Here is a 20,026-nt window from a genome sequence, read left to right on the forward strand (position 1 = left end):
TCCATAAACTAAGTTAATTGGCTTCCAGATAAACAAATAACTTTTCCTAAAATGTTGAAGTACTTAAATGAAACACAAAATAATGAAGCTTATTTTTAGCTTAATACCTTTGTAACATATAGGTAAAATTCAGTTACGGAAAATCATGCTGTTCTATATATTACCTTACTAACATCAGTGGGTTTTTTCTTTTTCCTTTTTTTAAGTGTATTTTATTGATTATGCTATTACAGTTTGTCCCTTCTTTTTCCCCCTTATGCCCCTCCTCCCAGTACCCCACGTCCCTTCAGCATCTTCCCCCTTTAGCTTATGTCCATGGGTTGTACATAGAAGTTCTTTGGGTTCTCCGTTTCCTATGTTGTTCTTAACCTCCCTGTCTATTTTGTACCTACCAATTATGTTTCTTAATTCCCTATACCTTTTCTCCCATATTTCTCCCCCACCATAATCTATCCTGTGATCACCATTTCTGTGATTCTGTTCCCGTTCTAATTGTTTGTTCAGTTCGTTTTTGTTTTTTAGGTTTAGTTGTTGATAGATGTGAGTTTGTTGTCATTTTGCTGTTCATAGTTGTGATCTTTTTCTTAGGTAAGTCCCTTTAACATTTCATATAGTAAGGGCTCGGTGATGATGAACTCCTTTAACTTGACCTTATCTGGGAAACGCTTTATTTGCCCTTCCATTCTAAATGATAGCTTTGCTGGATAGAATAATCTTGGATGTATAGATGACTTTGAGTACTTCTTTCTAGCGCCTTCAAGCCTGTAACGTTCCTTTTGAGAAAACAGCTGATATTCTTAATGGGAACTCCTTTGTAAGTAACTCTCCTTTTCTCTTGCTGCTTCTCAGATTCTCTCCTTTTCTTTAGTCTTGGGTAATTATGATGTGTCTCTGTGTATTCCTCCTTGGGTCCAACTTCTTTGGGACTCTTTGAGCTTCCTGGACTTAGATTGGGGACATTTTCCCTCATTTTTTCAAATAAGTTTTCAATTTCTTGCTCTTACTCTTCTCCTTTTGGCACCCTTATAATTTTGATGTTGGAATGTTTAAAGTTGTCTCAGGTTCCTCAGCCTCTCCTCATATTTTTGAATTCTTATTTCTTTTTTCTGGTTCAATGTTTATTTCTTCTTTCTGTTCCAAATCATTGAGTTGAGTCCCAGTTTCCTTCTCTTCACTGTTAGTTCCCTATGTATTTTTCTTTATTTCACTTTTTATAGACTTCACTTCTTCCTTTATTTTGCAGCCATACCCAACCATTTCTGTGAGCATCCTGGTTACCAGTAATTTGAACTCCGCATCTGATAGGTTGGCCATCTCCTCATCACTTGGTTCTTTCTCTGAAGCTTTGATCTGTTCTTCTATTTGGGCCATATATCTTTGTCTCAGCATACCTGTTAAGTTGTAAGCGGTGGAGCCTTAGGTATTCTCCAGGGCGGGACAACTCTACCCCTTGTATATGTAGGGGATGGGGTCAGAGAGGGAACAGTGCCACCTGCTCAACTCTTGCCCTGCTTTCAGTCACTTCTCCCACTACCCAGGAGAGAATTGGGCCCTTCTGGTGCTGATTCCTGGGTGGGTGGGGTTTGTGTGCGTTCTAGGACCCTGTGGGTCCCTCCAACGACCTCTCCTGTGAAGCTGGGAGTTTTTCCTGTCATTGCAACCCTCACAGGTTTTTTCAGCCAGACATTTTGAGGCTTTATTTCCTTGTGTTGGAACCCTGGGTTGTGTAGTCTGTCTCTCCCCAGTTGCTCCTCCCGGCTTATCTGCACACGAATGTGGGACCACCCAATCCACCAGCCCCGCACCTTGCCATGCACCCTCTCTGTCCCAGCTGCCCGTCTCTGTCCCTCCTACCAGTCTGGATGAAGTTTCTTCTTTTAACTCCTTGATTGTCGGACTTCTATACATTTTTATTTTTCTGGCAGTTCTGATTGTTTTTTGTTTTCTAATTGGTGGATGCCCCTCTTGCGGTTGTGCAAGGAAGCAAATTACCTACGCCTTTATCCTGGCCAGAAGTCAGGTTTTTTATTTTTCTTAATAATAGGTTAATTTAAGGTGTTCAAACCTATTCTTTAGTAATGGAATGGAAAGAAATAATACTTGATTATTGCAGAAAATCGGAAAGTGGAAAAAAAAGCAAAATAAAAACCTGTTACATCACTTATGGACAACTAATTGTTTTGTTTTTATTCTTTGGTTGTCTTGCAAAAGTGAAAACGTGCTCTCTTCTCCCAGTAGTGTTCATCTTTTTATTTTATTGCCTGAAAATGCTCTTTTTAAAAATTGCAGATGATGGTATTTACCACATATTACCTGAACCTATTTTGTTTAGATTTTGGAATGCAAAGGCTATAAATTGAGTACCTGGACTATAGGTTGAAAAATTGAATCAGTAACCTCTTTTCTTCCTTCTTTTTATTTTCGTATATTAAGAGTTTTCTGTATATTTTTGTAGGCAGGGAGCAGAAGACAATTTCAGATACACATTGGATCAGTAATTTGGTTTTTTTGATTGCCCACCAAGGACGGGAGGAGGAAACAAAAGCGGGGCAATGTGCCTGTGCATTTACCTAACTTGTCTCTACCTAAGATAATGCTATATTTAACAGTACATATATGCTTCTCTTCTGTCATGGTCAGTCCTTCAGACAAATTTTAGAAAAAATATTTTTCCCCCTGAATGTTATTGTTGCCTTAGAGCTAAGGAATTACCTCATATGCAGTGTTTTTCCTTTGTCCCATATACAAAGCAAGCATAAAAATTTTCATGGTTTAACAGGAGTCATTTTGAAGCGGAACTAAACTGACTGTGATGCTTGCTTTGGAGATTTTAAATACCAAGTGTGCACAGCCTTTTTTTTCTTTCAAGCATAAAATTATACTTACTTTGATTATTTTGTGCAGAATGGTAAATTATTTTCTATAAACTTGTTTGCTTTGTGTTTTTTTAAGGATTCTCATAGCCTTTTTGAATGCCATTTCATAGAATACTTTTTCAACACTATTTTCAGTCATTTTGATGTAAAGAATCCAGATTTTTCCTGATGCACATGTTATTTGTTGTAATTGATTTTTGCAACTTTGTTCCAAGCTAATAGAATCTGGTATAAAGGGGAGATTGCTGAGTGAAAAGTTACTTACTTGCCATATTGGGATGTGAGTGTTCACTGGACTAAGTAGGGGAAGAAAGAGTTCTCATGTATGTACTCACAGGGTCAGCAAAATGTATGTCATTAACTGAACTGCTAGTGTACCCTGCTAGTGGACCCAGTATAGTTTGAATATTAAAAATTTACATAAGTCTCTTTGGAAATGTCAAAAAGATTCAGGTGACTTTGAATTTATAGTTAGAACATCTTGATTGAACTTTAGATTTAATTTTGCTCTTTGGATAAAGCATCAGAATATGCACACTTTTGTTCATTCAACTTTAAATTTGTTTTCTTTTTTAGAACCCGAGTTTGAATTTTAAGGAAGTAACTTATGAACTGGACCATCCTGGATTTCAAATTCGTGACAGTAAAGGACTTCATAATGTGGTTTATGGCATTCAGAGGGGTCTGGGTATGGAAGTGTTCCCAGTAGACCTCATATATAGACCTTGGAAACATGCAGAAGGCCAGGTAAATGAATGGTGTTTAGCTATAGAAGGGAAACAAACTAATGACTTGTTTTTATATAGTGCCATCTATCCCTTGATTAAAATATTCTTTTAGAGTTTGTTTTACACAGCCTAGAAAAGTAGAGCTTCATAAATTTTGAAGGAACATTATTGAAATTTAGTATTAGTCAGACTCAGTTGAAGTGTAGCAATCAAACTATTTAGTGATGCTTGTCTCCAAGGCCATCTCATTCTGCACCTTTCATCTTCCTGAATTGTTGGTGAAAGAGCAAATAATGAAGATTTAAGGGAAGTTGTCTTTCTAATAACATTATGGTAGAGAGTAGCGTAATGAAAATGTTTCAGATTTTTGTAACATTCACTGTCATTTATGGTGGTAAGGACTTTTTCCTCTTGTTCCAGCTCTCCTTCATTCAGCATTCCCTTATAAATCCAGAGATCTTCTGTTTTGCTGACTATCCCTGTCATACTGTTGCCACTGATATTCTGAAAGCACCACCGGAGGATGACAATCGAGAAATTGCCACATGGTAAGCACTCAACTCGCTGTTCTTGAAAGGGTAACTTTTACTTTTTTGAAATAGAAAATTAGTAGTGAGCAACTACTTAGTTAAAAGGTTTAAATGAACAGTATTTTTAATGAACCTAGTTACCTCAAATTTTTATAGAGGGGGGATGGTGAATTCAAATCTATTTTTAGTATCACTAGATAGTTACATCTCTCCTCTTGTAAGTTGTGCCATTAGATGTTTTCTTGAAACTATTAAATGTTGAAGGGAGGTGTATTAGTCTCCCCAGGTGTTAGATCCCTTCTCTGTAGATTTTTAAGAGTAGCTCAAGATGGCCAGCCCATCAAATTCAATATTTTCAGCAACACTACCTAGTTCTCTGAGTTCCAGTTCCAAGTTTCTGAGGGAAATCTGACTCTGGCCTAGTAGGTTTCTACTGGAATTTAAATCATTTCTCTTTGGGGTAAGTGAGGTAAGGATGACAAACGTTCCTTCATTACTGTTGAGATACACATGTGGCTGAAGGTAGGGAGCATGGGCTGGATTGTTCCACAAAGGCATCTACTTCATAATGTTCTTTTTTTTTTTTTTTTTCCAAAACCATACTCTCCTGGCACAGTCTTCTGACATGTAATGGATTATTTTTACTTATTTTTTGGCTGTGGGTGGTAGTGTTGGGACAGTTTAAAGCCCTTTAGGTATTCCCAGATCTTCTAAAACAAAGGATGGTAAACATTGCCTCAAAGGGTTAATAAATATCTAGCTTTGCAGGCCAAATGGTCTTTGTAGCAACTACTTAATGGATTTTTTGCAGCACAATAAAAGAAGTTTCCATGATTACGTAAATGGCCAGTTGTGTCCCCTTTTCTTCATCACTTACTCTGTGTGACTGCCTTTGAAATTAGTCTGATAACACAGCATCATGTATTTTTGAGATGAACAGCGCTGATTTAAATATTTTTCAAATATTAAAAGATGACAGCAACTTGGTTTTGTCTTGATAGCTGGTGTCACTTAGGATGTGAATTTCGTATCCCTAGATTTTCATTGATGGATTATTTTACTTCCATTCTTGTTAGGAAGAGCTTGGATTTGATTGAATCTCTACTGAGGCTTGCAGAGGTGGGGCAATATGAGCAAGTCAAACAGCTCTTCAGCTTCCCTATCAAACACTGTCCGGACATGCTAGTATTGGCCTTATTACAGATCAACACCTCCTGGCACACCTTGCGCCATGAACTCATCTCCACTTTGATGCCAATTTTCCTTGGAAACCATCCTAACTCTGCTATTATTTTGCACTATGCATGGCACGGGCAGGTAAGACATGACCAGTCCTTTATTGGTGGATATTCAGTGAGCAGAGTTGTCAGTCTTGGAATTTTGACAGTTTGGAAAAGTCACATTTCCACAAAGCTTATTTTACCTGTTTGCATTGTGTGGGTATTGAAGTATAAAAATTAAAAAAAGCAAGGAGGTAAGACAGTTTACAGAATTTGGTAATGTATTATGGAAGCTCTATATTGCTAGGGCCGCAGTATCGTATTGATAGGAATGAGGAGCTTAATCATTTGTGACAGAACTAGATGGTACTCTTACTGTTTTTTGACACTAAGTCGGAGAAAAATCACAAATCCATTTACAGGACTTGTCTTGCTTTTTCCGCATTTAAATTTTGAAATGCCTTGAAGCCCTTGTGCTTTTCACCACCTAATTTTGTAAAATGTATTTGACAAGTAAATATTATTTTGTCCATTGATTTTTTTTTTTTCTTTTCCCTAATAGCTTACATTAAAAAAAAGTATTTATTTTTAGGGAGAGGTAGAGGGAGGAAGAAAGAGAGGGAAACATCAATGTGCAAGAGAAACATTAGTAGCCTCTCACACGCCCCCAGCCAGGGACTTGGTCTGCAGTGCAGGCACGTGCCCTGACCAGAATCTGAACCACGACCTTTTGGTTTGTGGGATGACGTCCATCCTACTGAAGCACACCAGTCAGGCCACTGATAGCCTATAGTTTTAATGACAAATGCAGATGGTTTAAGAAAAAGCAGTCAGCCCTGGCTAGGTGGCTCATTTGGTTGGAATATCGTCCCATACACCAAAAGGTTGTGGGCTCAATCCCTGGTCAGGGCACGCATGAGAAGCGACCAATCCGTGTTTCCCAAAAAGGTGTTCCTCTTTCCCTCTCCCTTCTTCTCTCTCTCTCGAATCAATAAACATATCCTTGGGTGAGGATTTAAAAAGAAAGTTATCTTTCCTTTATATCAAATGCCTTTTGGAGATACTTTTTTTCTTTACTCATTATTACAGTACTTTTTTATTATATACAAGTGCTTTTAAAAAAAATCTGATACTCTTTATTTCTAAATGAAAAGTTTTAGCCTGTGTTCCATGCCATTCAGTCAGCTCTCCTCCATTTGTAGAAATTCAAATTACATGGTAGGCTTAATAGTTTAGAGAATGTGTAACAGACATTTAACCAAGTTTGTAGCCCAGACATTCTTATGTCTGTCTCGCCACTACAGCTCTGGGGTAGAGTGGGAAGGATGAGAGGGGCGGCGTTGCTTCACTTCTCATTTTTACACTTTTACACTTGGGCTTTCTGTCACTCTAAGACAGTTAGAGCAATAGTAATTGCTTTGCCATTGCTTCTAAGAGAAATACTAAATTTCTACTATTTGTTTATATAATTTAACTGCGAGCCTTTAGATTGGTCCTCAAAGCCAGGTTGATTACTGGTTTTAAAAAAATTGAATAATTACAAAAAACAAACATTCTCATTGGTGAAAGTACCTAGATTTAGAATGTACAAACATCACTCCCAGAAATACGGATGCAACGCTATAGTGTGAAACATGAGAGATGATTACCTTAAATTGTTTTGTTTTTATTTATAGACTAGTATTTATAATTTAACTTCAAGGAATTATATAAACTTGATGTCCCCTTATGTTCACATCGTATTCTATTCTAATTTTGTGTTTGAAAATGTATAGGCAGCCCTGGCCATGTACTTCAGTTGGTTAAGAGTGTCATCCTGATAATGCCAAGGATGTAGATACCATCCCCAGTCAGGGCACATGCAAAAATCAACCAGTGAACGAATAAATAAGTGAAAAAACCAATCAATGTATCTCTCCTTTCCTCCCTCTCTGTAAAATCCATAAATTAAAATTTTTAAAAAGAGAGAGAATCCATAGGTATGCTTTTACAAGACAGATTTGTTGAGTGACTATATATGACCCACAGTTTAGGGGCAGGATTGATTTGTAAGATGTGGAAATAACTGTTTTCCCACAAAGAATGTCACAGTAATCATTGCTTGAGGCTTATACTTGATGCCTTCATTGATAGGCCTCAATTTTAAATAAAAATAAGTAAAAGTAGCTGGGCATTCGCAGTAGGGCCTTTCAAAATATTTTGCAGGATTGCTATTTAACTCTTCTTTTTGTAGGGACAGTCTCCCTCAATCCGCCAACTTATCATGCATGCAATGGCAGAATGGTACATGCGAGGGGAGCAGTATGACCAGGCCAAGCTGTCTCGAATACTTGATGTGGCCCAGGACTTGAAGGTGAGCTTGGAGGGACAAAATAACACTTTATTTATTAATAACAAAAAATAACATTTTAATGTAACATAGATACTACCTTAGGGGCAATTCACATGTAACTAGCTTTTAGTTAGAATGAGTTGACACACGAGTTTTGTCTTGTAAGTAGAAACAGATTGGAAGTACAGTGGTTTTTAGATAATGTAAAAATATCTAATTTAAGTGGCAAAATTTATTTACATTGGACTGAATTTTGTTTAGTATTTCAATGGTATTTGCATACGCTATTTTATTTTAAAGCAAGTCATAATTAACCTCTTCTCAGTTATAGTCCGGGAGATAGAACCTCTGAAGAAGCTGCCTGGGTTTCAGCCCCTTTGCAACTTTTATTAGCATTAACAGTATCTTCTGAGAAATAGTCTGACTCTTGATGTCTTTGATAACTAGGGATATAGTACTGCTAAGTACAGTAAGCCTGAGTTTAGGTTTTAAAAAATGGGTTAGGATTATTTCTCATGCTTTCTGTCTTGTTCTGCTTTAGGTTTAGTTATATGAAAAAACAAAGGGTAAAGTTTATTTTTAAGGTAAAACCAGGTTGAAATGTTAACCTTATTTTAAGTAGGTCCTAATGTTAACATTGAATTACTATGCTGTTTAAAAAATTATGGCCAAGAAAATACTAGCACTGTGTTTTATTTAGACTTGTTTGTGAAAATAAAAGCAGGAAACAGAAAATGGGACCGAGAGATAGAAACTACTTAATTGCTTGACTTACAGTTTCTAATATTCTTTTTCTTAAGGCCTTGTCAATGCTGCTAAATGGTACTCCATTTGCCTTTGTTATCGACCTTGCTGCACTTGCTTCACGTCGTGAATACCTCAAACTTGACAAGTGGCTCACAGATAAAATTCGAGAGCATGGAGTAAGCAGGATTTGTGCATTTATTACTAATTTTAAATATTGATGGCTAAAAGAGCTAAGGAAACCTTTTAAATGGCGATTATGATGTTATTCTGGGTTTTAGTCATAGTGCTTAGTCTTTAATCTGAAATCAATTTATCTTTAATCTAAAAGCAATTAAGGCCAATTTCAAAAACACTTAGAGACATTCTCTTTCTCAGGAGCCTTTTATCCAGGCATGCATGACTTTCTTGAAGAGACGGTGCCCTTCTATTTTGGGTGGACTTGCCCCAGAGAAAGATCAGCCCAAAAGTGCTCAACTTCCTCCAGAAACTCTGGCGACAATGTTGGCCTGTTTACAAGCTTGTGCGGGGTAAGAAGAGCATGCTTGAAAATGACCCTTTAATTTTGGGATGGGATGATATGGATAATTATTGATTTGGGGAAGAAGGGTTGAATGATTGGAAACAACAGTAGCTTAGATAATCCAATTTTTAAAACATTTAATTAATTATTTCTAGAGAGAGGGGAAGGGAGAGAGAAAGGGAGAGAAACATTGTTGCGCAGCAGATAAACATTGATTAGCTACCTCTCAGCATGTCCCCAACCAGGGATCTGGCCACAACCCAGGCATGTGCCCTGACCAGGAATCAAACTGGCATCCTTTCCATTCAGAGGCCAGGACTCAATCTACTGTTTCTTAAATTTAAAGTACTATACTACATAAAATATGTATTAGTTCCATTTGAGTTATTTTTTGTATATAACGTGTAATAGGGCTCCAGTTACATTGTTTTACATGTGGGTATGTATTTCTCCCAACATCATTTGTTGAAAAGGCTGGTCTTTCTCCTTTTAATTATTTCCTTAAAAAAAAAAAAAAAATCAGTTGCCTGTAATACTTTTGGGCTCTTAAGTTCAATTCCATTGATCTATATTGATTCTTACGCCAGTACGACACAAGTCTTGATTACTATAACTTTTTAGTAAATTTTGAATTTGGGATATATGAGTCTGCAGAATTTGTTCTTTTTCAAAATTGTTTTTGGCTCTTCTGGGTCCCTTGTTTTTTATATGGATTTTAGGATTAGCTAGTACTTGGTGAGCATTTTTATTTCTAGGTTCCTAAGGGATTTCTAGGTTCCTGTAGTTTTCTTGTGTTGTTTCTCTGGTTTTGATATTAGAGTAATACTGGCCTTATACACTTACTTGCTAAGTCTTCTCTCCTCTTGTAATTTCTGTGGGAAAGATCAGTGTTAATTCTTTAAATGTTCCATAGAAATCAGAAGTGAAGCCATCTGGTTTGGAGCTTTTACCTTGGGGTTAGGTATGTTGGGGGTTTTTTTGGTCTTTTTTTAGATTTTATTTATTTTTAGAGAGAGAGGAAGAGAGAGACATAAAGGAAGAGAAACATCTATGTGAAAGAGAAACATCAATCAGTTGCTTTTCGCATAAATGCCCGCAACCGGGGATCTTGCCTGTACACCAGGTGTTGTGCCCTGACTGGGAATTGAACAGGCAGTCTTTCAGTTTGCAAGATGGCACCCAACCCAGTGAGCCACACCTTTCAGGGCTATCTGGGGGTTAATTTTTTATTATTACCATATTTTGCCTTGTACAATGCGTACCTTTTTGCCCAAATTTTTGAGGGAAAAAATTTATGGGTACCACAAAAAAAATTTGTGGGTAGTGCTAATTCCATATCTATATAAGTGTTTTTAATTCTTTTATTTATGCTTAATGCATTAAAAATGGAACTCTAGAAAGCAGTAACGATATCTATATGCAAAATAATACCCTGGAATACAATGATGAGTTTTTCCTTTTTTCCCCTCCAAAATATCAATAAATTAAAAATTGAATTAAAAAATTAAAAACGAAAGATTTTTTTCCTGAAAGTTTGGGCCCAAAACATGGGTGTGTATTATTCACGGGAGTGCCTTATACACAGCAAAATACAGTAATTCAGTATATCTCCTTGGTATCGCTCTATCTGTTCAGATTTTCTGTTTCTTGTCAAAATTTGTCCATTTCATCTATGTTACCTGATTTATTGGCATATAATTGCTTCATATTATATCCTAACAGTCATTCTCATTTCTGTAAAGTTGATAGTGATGTCCTCTCAATTTTAGGAATTTTGAATGTCTTTCTCTTGGTTGGTGTAGCTAGATGTTTGTCAATTTTGTTGACTTTTTCAAAGAACCAATTCTTTTGTTTTTATCTTGTTTTACTGTTCTTCATTTATTTAAGCTCTAAATTTTGTTTTGGGTTTAGTTTGAACTGTAAAAAATTTGTTAAGATGGAAGGTTAGGTTTTTTTGATATTTTTCTTTTAACTAATTTTTATTTTTTGATTATGAGAAATTAGAAATTGGTTCTGTTTGTTATTTTTAATTGAATTTAGTGCAGTGAAATTGGTTAATAAAATGACAGGTTTCAGGTGTAGAATTCTATAATACATCATTTGTATATTGTATTATGTTCACCACTCAAAGTCAGGTCTTTTCCCATCACCATATATCTCCCTGTATGACTACAATATTCCCTTTCTTCTACCTCGCCCTAAATCCCAGAGATTTTTTTTCTTAATTGGGCACGTTTATGCCTTTGAATTTCCACCTATGAAACGCTTTAGGTTTGGTATTGTTTTCACAATTATCTGAAAGTATCTTGTAATTCCCTTTGGCCCATTGGTTATAAAAGTACATTGTTTAATTTCCTCATATTTGTGAATTTGCTAATTTTACTTTCTCTACTAATTTTTAGTTTCATTGTGGTAGAATACACTTTATGTGATTTCTGTCTCTTTTAATTCATTGAGACTTGTCTTATAATCCATCCCACAGAATTTTTCATGTGTGTTTGAGAAGGATGTGTAGTCTGCTGTTTGGTAGAAAGTGTTCTGTGTATGTCTGTTAGGTCGAGGTGATTTATCCTCTTCTATTATTTTCTATTCTGTCTTGTCTGAGTGACTACATTTACTTCTTAATGCCAGTAATAGGATTCTGAATTTAGGAGGAAAGATCTAAGACAATATCAAGTTTGTACAGAGTTTATGAGTACAAAGTTTTCCACAGTTTTATGAGGCAGTAACACCCTGAGATAGGAAGGTAGGTTTTTCCTGTTAAACATTTATCCTAGTACTTAAAATTTTAGAAACCAGTTTTCTATGTGCTTACCAAAAGTAGTTACTGATTATGTGTGTGTAAATTTTACCTAAACTTAAACAAATGTCTTTGACTATGAGAACTAGTATAAAAATTACGTATTTGTTTGTTTTGATATGCCCTGGTTTAGGCATAATTTTTTATAGTGATTAAGATTATGGATTATTTCTTAGAATATTTTAACATATGTTGGTTGTACAGTACACAAGATTTAGTTGCAGAAGTATAACTTAGACTTGTCAGAGAAAGCCAATGCTCAGAACATCCTACTGATTAATGACAAATGGAAAGACATAGGCTATGGTGGAAACTTAAGTATGTTTTCAGCAAATTTTCTTTTTTAGGGAATCATACTTGTTTTTTTCGGTGTTCTGGGGAATAACAAATGATGTTTTTCACTTTTATCTTTAGGAGTGTTTCTCAGGAGTTATCAGAAACCATCCTTACCATGGTAGCCAATTGCAGTAATGTTATGAATAAGGCCAGACAACCACCACCTGGAGTTATGCCAAAAGGACGCCCTCCTAGTGCTAGCAGCTTAGATGCCATTTCTCCTGTTCAGGTAATTGTACATCTGCATTTAGTACATCTCCATTTGTTTGTAGACTTGGACTAGAATAAACTTCTACATCATCTTTAACAGTCTACTCAAAGGAAAACTGTCTGAATTTATTACATTTTAGATAACTGCATGTCTAGCATACACTACTACATTTTAAAGGAGATCCATAAATAGGCATTGTAGTTGAGAATAGATTTTAAATATTAAATAGAACCTGACTCTGAGAGGAAAGATATAAAATAATTTATGTAGGTAAATGGTAAGGGCTTCTTTTTAAAATAAGAATAACTTAGACTTGAGAAATAAGCACTGCCTTTGAACCTGATGTGTCTTGTTTGTAGCTTCACGGGCCAAGCAACAGTGCTAGAGCATAAGGACTTGTTATAACTGGGGCTCTTCAGCTCTCAACTGAACTGCTCTTTTAAAAACAAGGTACATTTAAGTTACTCCCTGACACCAACCACCCCCTTCTCTTTGGGAGCAACATTATTTCGTGTCTATTTTGAGCTGCATTGAATGGCAGATTGGGGTTTAAGAAAAGAAGGAACATTTAGTGATTCCTCAGTGGCCACTTTATGGAAGGAATTTGGTGCATCATTTTCTATAGTCATGAAGATCTGAAATAATGCCACAAATTAACAAGCTTGAAAGTTCAGTTATTAGATATTTTTTAAAAATCTTGGTGAATAACATACATTGTTTTTGTTGTATCTTTTTTATTAAATTAGAGCTTATCCTCTCCAATCCCCAAGATTTTCAAATTTTGACTAGATTTGCTTGTTTTGACTGGACAATTTCAGAGTTATAATGCTTTTTGTGTTGAGAGTTAAATATGACCGAGAGATTCTTTTTGTTTTAAAGGGGATTATTGGAAATTGTAAGGACCTAATGTAATAACTGTCCCATGTCACTACTAAATGCTTAGTATTACAGCTTCAGGGCAGTTCATCTTACGTGTTGTTGAATATTGTAGCCCTCATATTATGGCTCTGGTACTTTGGCAGGGACTACTCTTTAAATCTATTCCATCGATGATAATAGTAAGAAAAAAGACTGGCACACTCGATGACTTGATTTTGGGATTTAAGTATCATCACAATTGTATGGGGTTTTGCAGTTTACTTATGCATACAAAGAACTGTTGCTAACGATTGCTTTACCTGTGTTGTCAGTCTTTGCTTGCAGTATGTTTAATACATATCTATAATGTTTTTCTTTAGATTGACCCTCTTGCTGGAATGGCATCTCTTAGTATAGGTGGTTCAGCTGCCCCTCACACCCAGAGTATGCAGGGTTTTCCTCCAAATTTGGGTTCTGCATTCAGTACCCCTCAGTCACCAGCAAAAGCGTTTCCACCCCTTTCTACCCCAAATCAGACAACTGCATTCAGTGGTATTGGAGGACTTTCATCACAGCTTCCAGGTAAGGGGGTGGGTGGGATGCAAGTTACTTGTAATATTCATTGTGCCTTAGTTTGTGGTGACTGATGAGAAAAACATCTTAAACTAAACTGTAAAAATTGGTGTCAACATCCATAGTTGGGAAGAGAAAAACATTATTATAATATTAACTCAGTTGAATTGAAGTTAGGATATTTTAGTTGTAAAGTTGAATTATTCAGTAAGGATTCTGTATTACCAAGTGACATTATAAACAGTAACAAGTGTGTTAAGCACACATTTTAAAGGATGTAGGCTTAGATCAGAACTCATGGCTTTATGAATTAACTGGAAGTTGATTTAATAAAGGTAGGAAATATTTCACACATTAGATCCAGGTGCATGTTTTGTTTCCTTGCACTTAATCTACCTTGAATATGGTAGTAAATTCCTAAAACTTTTTAAGTTTTTTAAACATTTTGGCTTTTAGCTTTATATTGAAGTAAATGTTACTTTTTTTTCTTCTCTTGGACCCACTTGTTTCTCATAAGCTATCTGCACCTTTTATCTTTCAGAATACAAGTTTAGAGTATTAAAACCTAAGGACTGAAATGTTGTAAATACCCTGTAATCTAGTTAACACTGTTTTTGTATAGTTCTATCCCTGATTGTTTCTTAGTAAGGCCTTAGTAAAGTCCTATTGATTAGAAGAATTCTGTTTGCAAAACTAACAGGTAATAATAAAGAAGACCTGGCTCATGCTAACTTAAAGAGGATAATAGCATGAAATTCTTCACTTGCAATCATTGAGGAAAGCAAGCCAGTTCTTATTTTGATTCCTTTCTATCTCATAGCACATATGAGAACATACAGTTAAAATTTTGCATGTTACTATCTTACCAAGAATATAAAGAAACTAATAATTCTAAATGTTAAAGAAATTTTGGCATTGTCCTTTTTTTTTGTCTACTAGTATTAGTTTAGATTCTTTAAAATTAAATAGACACTGTAAGAGAGTTAACAAAGGCACTACCGTTTTAAATAAGAATTTAACATCTTTGTGAATAAAGTCAAGAATGTGAGTAATGATAAAACTTCTGGCTGCTTCATTCTTTCTAGTAGGTGGTCTTGGCACAGGCAGCCTGACCGGTATAGGAACTGGGGCCCTTGGACTTCCTGCAGTGAATAACGATCCTTTTGTGCAGAGGAAACTGGGCACCTCTGGACTGAACCAGCCTACATTCCAGCAGAGTAAGATGAAACCTTGTAAGTGGTAGTGTTGTCTGTGATTGTGAAGCGTGACTGATGCACACGAAACTTTTTTTTTTTTTAATTTTATGTCCAATTTGTTTTCTTTACAGTAACATGGACAAAAACATTGACTTACTGTATTGTCAGTGGGACCATATGTTGATGTACCTCTTAGATCAGTGGGAGCAAATTCACAAATTTGAATTACTAAAATAGAAATTTGATACATCACTCTACCTTGATTTGGATTGCCAATATAAAGTGACCCTTAATATAAGCATCCTTATGGGTGTTATCCTTACAGTAAGGTGTATAGTAAAGAGGAAAGTAAGATCTTACACTTAGATTTTACTAAGTAAAAGAACAGTCTTTTATTAATCCTCAATTTTTTGATTAACAAATCAAGAGCAACCAGGGGGGTTTCAGATTTGTTTCAGCTTGGCAGTTTATAAAATAAATAACTTAATTTATTTTAAGGTTATAATTTATGATACATATAACCCTATTACATGCTAATAAATAACTGCCATATATTGGGTAATATATATGATGTTACTTAAAACAATTTTTAAAGTTTCACCTCCTTAGTTATCCCAAAGTCAGAAGTCTTCTTTGTAAATACATAGATGTATTCACATATAGTTGTTGGGACTAAATATTCATTACGCAAAATTCGATGGTGTACCAAATGACTTGAAAATGTTAGTGTGAAAGGCCTGTCTGAATGTCATGTTTTGTAGCATGCTTTGTGTTTCTATCAGTGTGTCATGCACATGCATTGATGATTCTTATATGGTAGATGTGGTTTTTATTATTTTTATGAAATAGCAAAGACTTGTTAACCATGAGTGAGGCTGTAAAAGGGTTCATTGCATTGTGAACTTCAACCTATGAACGTCCTTGTGAAGAAATATTAAAGTAGAATTATAGTTGTAAGGCAGTGTTGTTAAAATCCTTTATGTGTACCTAGAACAGCTGAGTATTAAAACTTCACTACTTAATACTGTCTTCAGTTCCTTTATTTTTCTTCACCTTAAAATAAAACTATATTGGTCTCTCTGGCTTTATGTGTGCATTATAGGGGAGTGAAGTAAGAGCCTAAATGCCCACTGGTTGCTTTTCTGTTTCTTACAGCGGACTTGTCTCAGGTGTGGCCAGAGGCAAATCAGCACTTTAGTAAAGAGATAGATGATGAAGCAAACAGCTATTTCCAGAGAATATATAATCACCCACCACATCCAACCATGTCTGTTGATGAGGTGAGTGTCTAGGATGATTGAAATCTTTATGGTCTAGGAAAATCTTAAATGCCCCTTTCAAAGTTTTTAGAAATCCAGCTCAAAGTTTGTTGATAATTCTATGTATCATTTGAAACCTTAACATTTATCTCAAGCTCAATTTATTATGAAATGTTCTGCTTAATAATTCTATTAATAGCACTTAAGGAAGGTGCTAATAGTTTCCTTTATGTGTGTATTGTTTTTGTCTTGCTTTTTCCAGGTATTAGAAATGCTACAGAGGTTTAAAGACTCTACCATAAAGAGGGAACGGGAAGTATTTAATTGTATGCTAAGGAACTTGTTTGAAGAATACCGGTTTTTCCCCCAGTACCCTGATAAAGAATTACATATAACAGCCTGCCTGTTTGGTGGGATAATTGAAAAAGGACTGGTCACTTACATGGCACTAGGCCTGGCCCTGCGATATGTTCTTGAAGCCTTACGCAAGCCTTTTGGATCCAAAATGTATTATTTCGGGATTGCTGCACTAGATAGGTTTAAAAATAGGTGAGTGGTTATGTTTCCTCTGAAACTTTTTCTCTTTTTTAATATAAGGAGGAAAAATAACTATCATTTATCAGCTGGTTTTTGCCCTGCCCCATCATTATACCTATGGTAACTAATTGTAACAACTGTATAAAGTCAAAGGAGAAGAAATGTAAACAATTTAAGTAACTACAGTTATCAGATAAGTGGTAAGAACAGTGTTAAATGAAATTGCAGGAGCAGTTTGTTTATTGAGGCATACTTTTTACACAGTGAAAGTCACCATTTTAGGTGTACAGTTCTTTGAATTTTGACAAATTTATAGTTATGTAACAACACAGATACAGTCAAGATACTGAATATATTCATTACCCCCAAGAAGTTCCCTTGTTTTCCCTTTCAAGTTCACTTTCCCCTACCTCTAACCACTGATCTGATTTGGCTCTAGTTTTCCCCAATTGTTATTTGATTTGAACCAAACATAATATGTATGAGTCTGATTTCTTGCACTTAGCATAGTGCGTTTGAGATTCATTTATGTTACTACATGTTTCAGTAGTTTCTTTTTATTGCTGACTAGTATCCCATTGTATGGATGAACTACAAATTGTTTCTCCTTTTACCTGTTGGTGAACATTTGGGGTTGTTTCCAGATAGCAGTTTTAGTGACTCATTGTGATTATTTTTAAGTTAAAATAAAACCTTTTTAAAAATACTGTTTTCTGATGTACAAGGAGGTGAGGTTTATAAATATTTCTCCCCTCTACTTCTATATTCTTCCCTTTGTCATTTTCTTCAAATAAGGTAGTTCATAGGTAGAATGGGAGAAATGCTCTAGACTAGCATTTGGAAGAAAATTTTTGTTAATTGTGCTCTCTCTGTTCTTACTTCAAATAATGAATGAATGTTTTTGTTGGCAGATTGAAGGACTATCCCCAGTATTGTCAGCACTTGGCTTCTATCAGTCACTTTATGCAGTTTCCACATCATTTGCAGGAGGTAAGTATCTTCCATACCTAAAACCTTCCTAGTAGTTGGAGGGTTTATCTGTTTAGCTTTGACTTTGGATGTTGGGAATGGCATTACGATTTCTTAATGATTGGCATGATATAGGTATGCATATTATTTGTTGCTTATTTTGCAGCTTATAATAGATTGTGGGAAAAAAATGCATTCTTTATCTTTTCTAAGCATTGGTTTTGCTTGATTTACTAAAAGGCTTTTACCAGTTTTTTAGCTTGATAATGCTATCAAAGGATAGACATCTTTTACTATTACCAAGAGAAACTTTCCCAGATTTCTAAAAAGATTTGGAATGGGAACCTTGAATATAAATAAGTAAAGTTGTTCCTTTGATTTAAATATGATTCAAAGCTGTTTCGTCTAAGACTTAGATCAGTGTTACTTAGAAAGATAGCCTTCTTACCCTGCTTTTTGATTCGTTTGAAGTATTGCTTGAAAAGGAGGCATTCCCCAAGGAAAAGGACCTAGAGAATATACATTTTAAGCCATTTTACGTGACTCTTCTTAAAATTTTTATGCCTGTCCTGGAATATCTATCCAGTATTGTTGCTTACCCTCTAGTTGGCTTGGCATTGTATTTTAGTTTTCGTTTTGTAGTAATAGCTTTACTGAGAGGTAATTCACATTGCAGTGTGTATTTTAGGCCTTAGGTTTCTCATCAGCATCCAATAAAAAGATCAGTTTACTATATGAATTTAAGTAGTTAAAATATATGTGTTAAGAAATTTAAAGAAATTTATATGCAGGTGTTTTTGGCTGCTCTTTGGGAGGTTATTTTGCTAGATTGCTTCTTTCATAATACTAATATTTCACCCCCAAAGAGGCTGTGGTGTATTCACTTATGTATTACGTATTTGGGAGTATGTGTCAGGATGGGGCAAGGAGTAAGGAATGTAGATGAACCAGAAGAGTACTCTGTAATGACTTTAGCCTCTCAGAAGTAGGGGGAGTATAATTCAAAAATTTCAGTTTCTGTAAGAACTTTGAATGTGTTTTCCTTTCCCTACCCCTATAGTATATCGAGTATGGACAGCAATCTAGAGATCCTCCTGTGAAAATGCAGGGCTCTATCACAACCCCTGGAAGTATTGCACTGGCTCAGGCCCAGGCTCAGGCCCAGGTTCCAGCAAAAGCGCCCCTTGCTGGACAGGTTAGCACTATGGTAACCACCTCAACAACCACCACTGTTGCTAAAACAGTTACTGTCACCAGGCCTACCGGAGTCAGCTTTAAGAAAGATGTGCCAGTAAGTGGGTCTACTTTTTTTCTCTTCCAAGGTTTGTTATGTTGTAATATATGCATTAGTGAGCATGTATTTTAATTTTATTGTAAACAGCACGTGCCTACTAAGAAAAAGATATAAAGACCAGCATTTCTCCCTTTCTGTCTCCCCCAGATTTCCCAGAGACAGCCACTATGAATAATTTAATATACTTAGCAACACTTAAGTGCACAAATCATACATACCATTTGTTTTTTTTATACAAAAGGAATTTGCATATATTTTCCCTGGGATTTGTCTACTAAGCATTTTAATTTGTTTATATACTTTATTTCCTTAGCCTTCTATTAATACTACAAATATAGATACACTGCTTGTGGCCACAGACCAAACTGAAAGAATTGTAGAGCCCCCGGAAAATATCCAAGAGAAAATTGCTTTTATCTTCAATAATCTCTCCCAGTCGAATATGACACAAAAGGTGAGCATGATGTAATAGTTTATATATCACTACAAATGCTCTCTATTGTTATCCCTAATGAGTTGGGGGGCTTTTATTTCACATTCTGCATCCTTTTTACTACTTCACTTTAAAGGTAGAGGTAATAGAGTCAAAACAAAGGGAATGTGGATGTAGCGCTGGTGGTTGTGGTTTTGTAGACGTTAAATAGCACTAGTTTTAAATGTGTTGCTTTGTAGTGAGTTGGCAAGCATTTTAAAATAAACTTCATGATCTCATGATGATGGAAGATACTTCTACTCACGGGTGTGCCGCATGTGGCCCAGGATGGCTATGAGTGTGGCCCAATACTAAACTGTAAATTTACTTAAAACATTACTTAGTTTTATTACTAAGATATATACCTTTTCTACATTAATGATCACAAACTCGGGCCCTGCTTGACGATTTTAAAAGATTATCAAAAGGGCTGCTGCATAAATTGGGCTATTATGTGAGGACTTTTTTGCTTATCTGTGGTGGCAGATACCACAAAATTATGCACTCAGACCGTATGTTTGTTTGTTTGTTTGTTTGTTTGTTTTGCTCATTAGTTTTCATTAGTGTT

At 35.6% G+C, this 20,026-nt stretch overlaps 1 protein-coding gene and 1 non-coding gene across 10 annotated transcripts in view; both read left to right on the plus strand.

The window, feature by feature from the left end:
• Nucleotides 1-20,026, plus strand: part of CNOT1 (CCR4-NOT transcription complex subunit 1) — a 77,510-nt gene that overhangs the window by 31,374 nt on the left and 26,110 nt on the right. For 5 of the 9 annotated variants that reach the window (XM_054579367.1, XM_054579368.1, XM_054579369.1 and 2 more), the window contains 14 exons: nt 3,453-3,623; nt 4,025-4,152; nt 5,211-5,451; nt 7,588-7,707; nt 8,487-8,609; nt 8,809-8,960; nt 12,168-12,318; nt 13,539-13,740; nt 14,817-14,963; nt 16,083-16,207; nt 16,449-16,735; nt 17,635-17,713; nt 18,753-18,983; nt 19,300-19,440. In XM_054579367.1, coding sequence (XP_054435342.1) covers nt 3,453-3,623; nt 4,025-4,152; nt 5,211-5,451; nt 7,588-7,707; nt 8,487-8,609; nt 8,809-8,960; nt 12,168-12,318; nt 13,539-13,740; nt 14,817-14,963; nt 16,083-16,207; nt 16,449-16,735; nt 17,635-17,713; nt 18,753-18,983; nt 19,300-19,440 — 2,298 coding nt within the window. The remainder of the gene's footprint in view (nt 1-3,452; nt 3,624-4,024; nt 4,153-5,210; nt 5,452-7,587; nt 7,708-8,486; nt 8,610-8,808; nt 8,961-12,167; nt 12,319-13,538; nt 13,741-14,816; nt 14,964-16,082; nt 16,208-16,448; nt 16,736-17,634; nt 17,714-18,752; nt 18,984-19,299; nt 19,441-20,026) is intronic. The other 4 variants (XM_054579371.1, XM_054579375.1, XM_054579370.1 and 1 more) reach the window with 2 other exon arrangements.
• Nucleotides 12,623-12,758, plus strand: LOC129075326 (small nucleolar RNA SNORA50). Its single transcript, XR_008529630.1, has one exon. It is a non-coding gene; the product is annotated as a small nucleolar RNA SNORA50 (small nucleolar RNA).

This window comes from Pteronotus mesoamericanus, unplaced genomic scaffold, assembly GCF_021234165.1.
Source record: "Pteronotus mesoamericanus isolate MK-2021 breed Mesoamerican mustached bat unplaced genomic scaffold, CSHL_Meso_final contig_52, whole genome shotgun sequence".
Classification (NCBI taxonomy): Eukaryota; Metazoa; Chordata; class Mammalia; order Chiroptera; family Mormoopidae; genus Pteronotus; species Pteronotus mesoamericanus.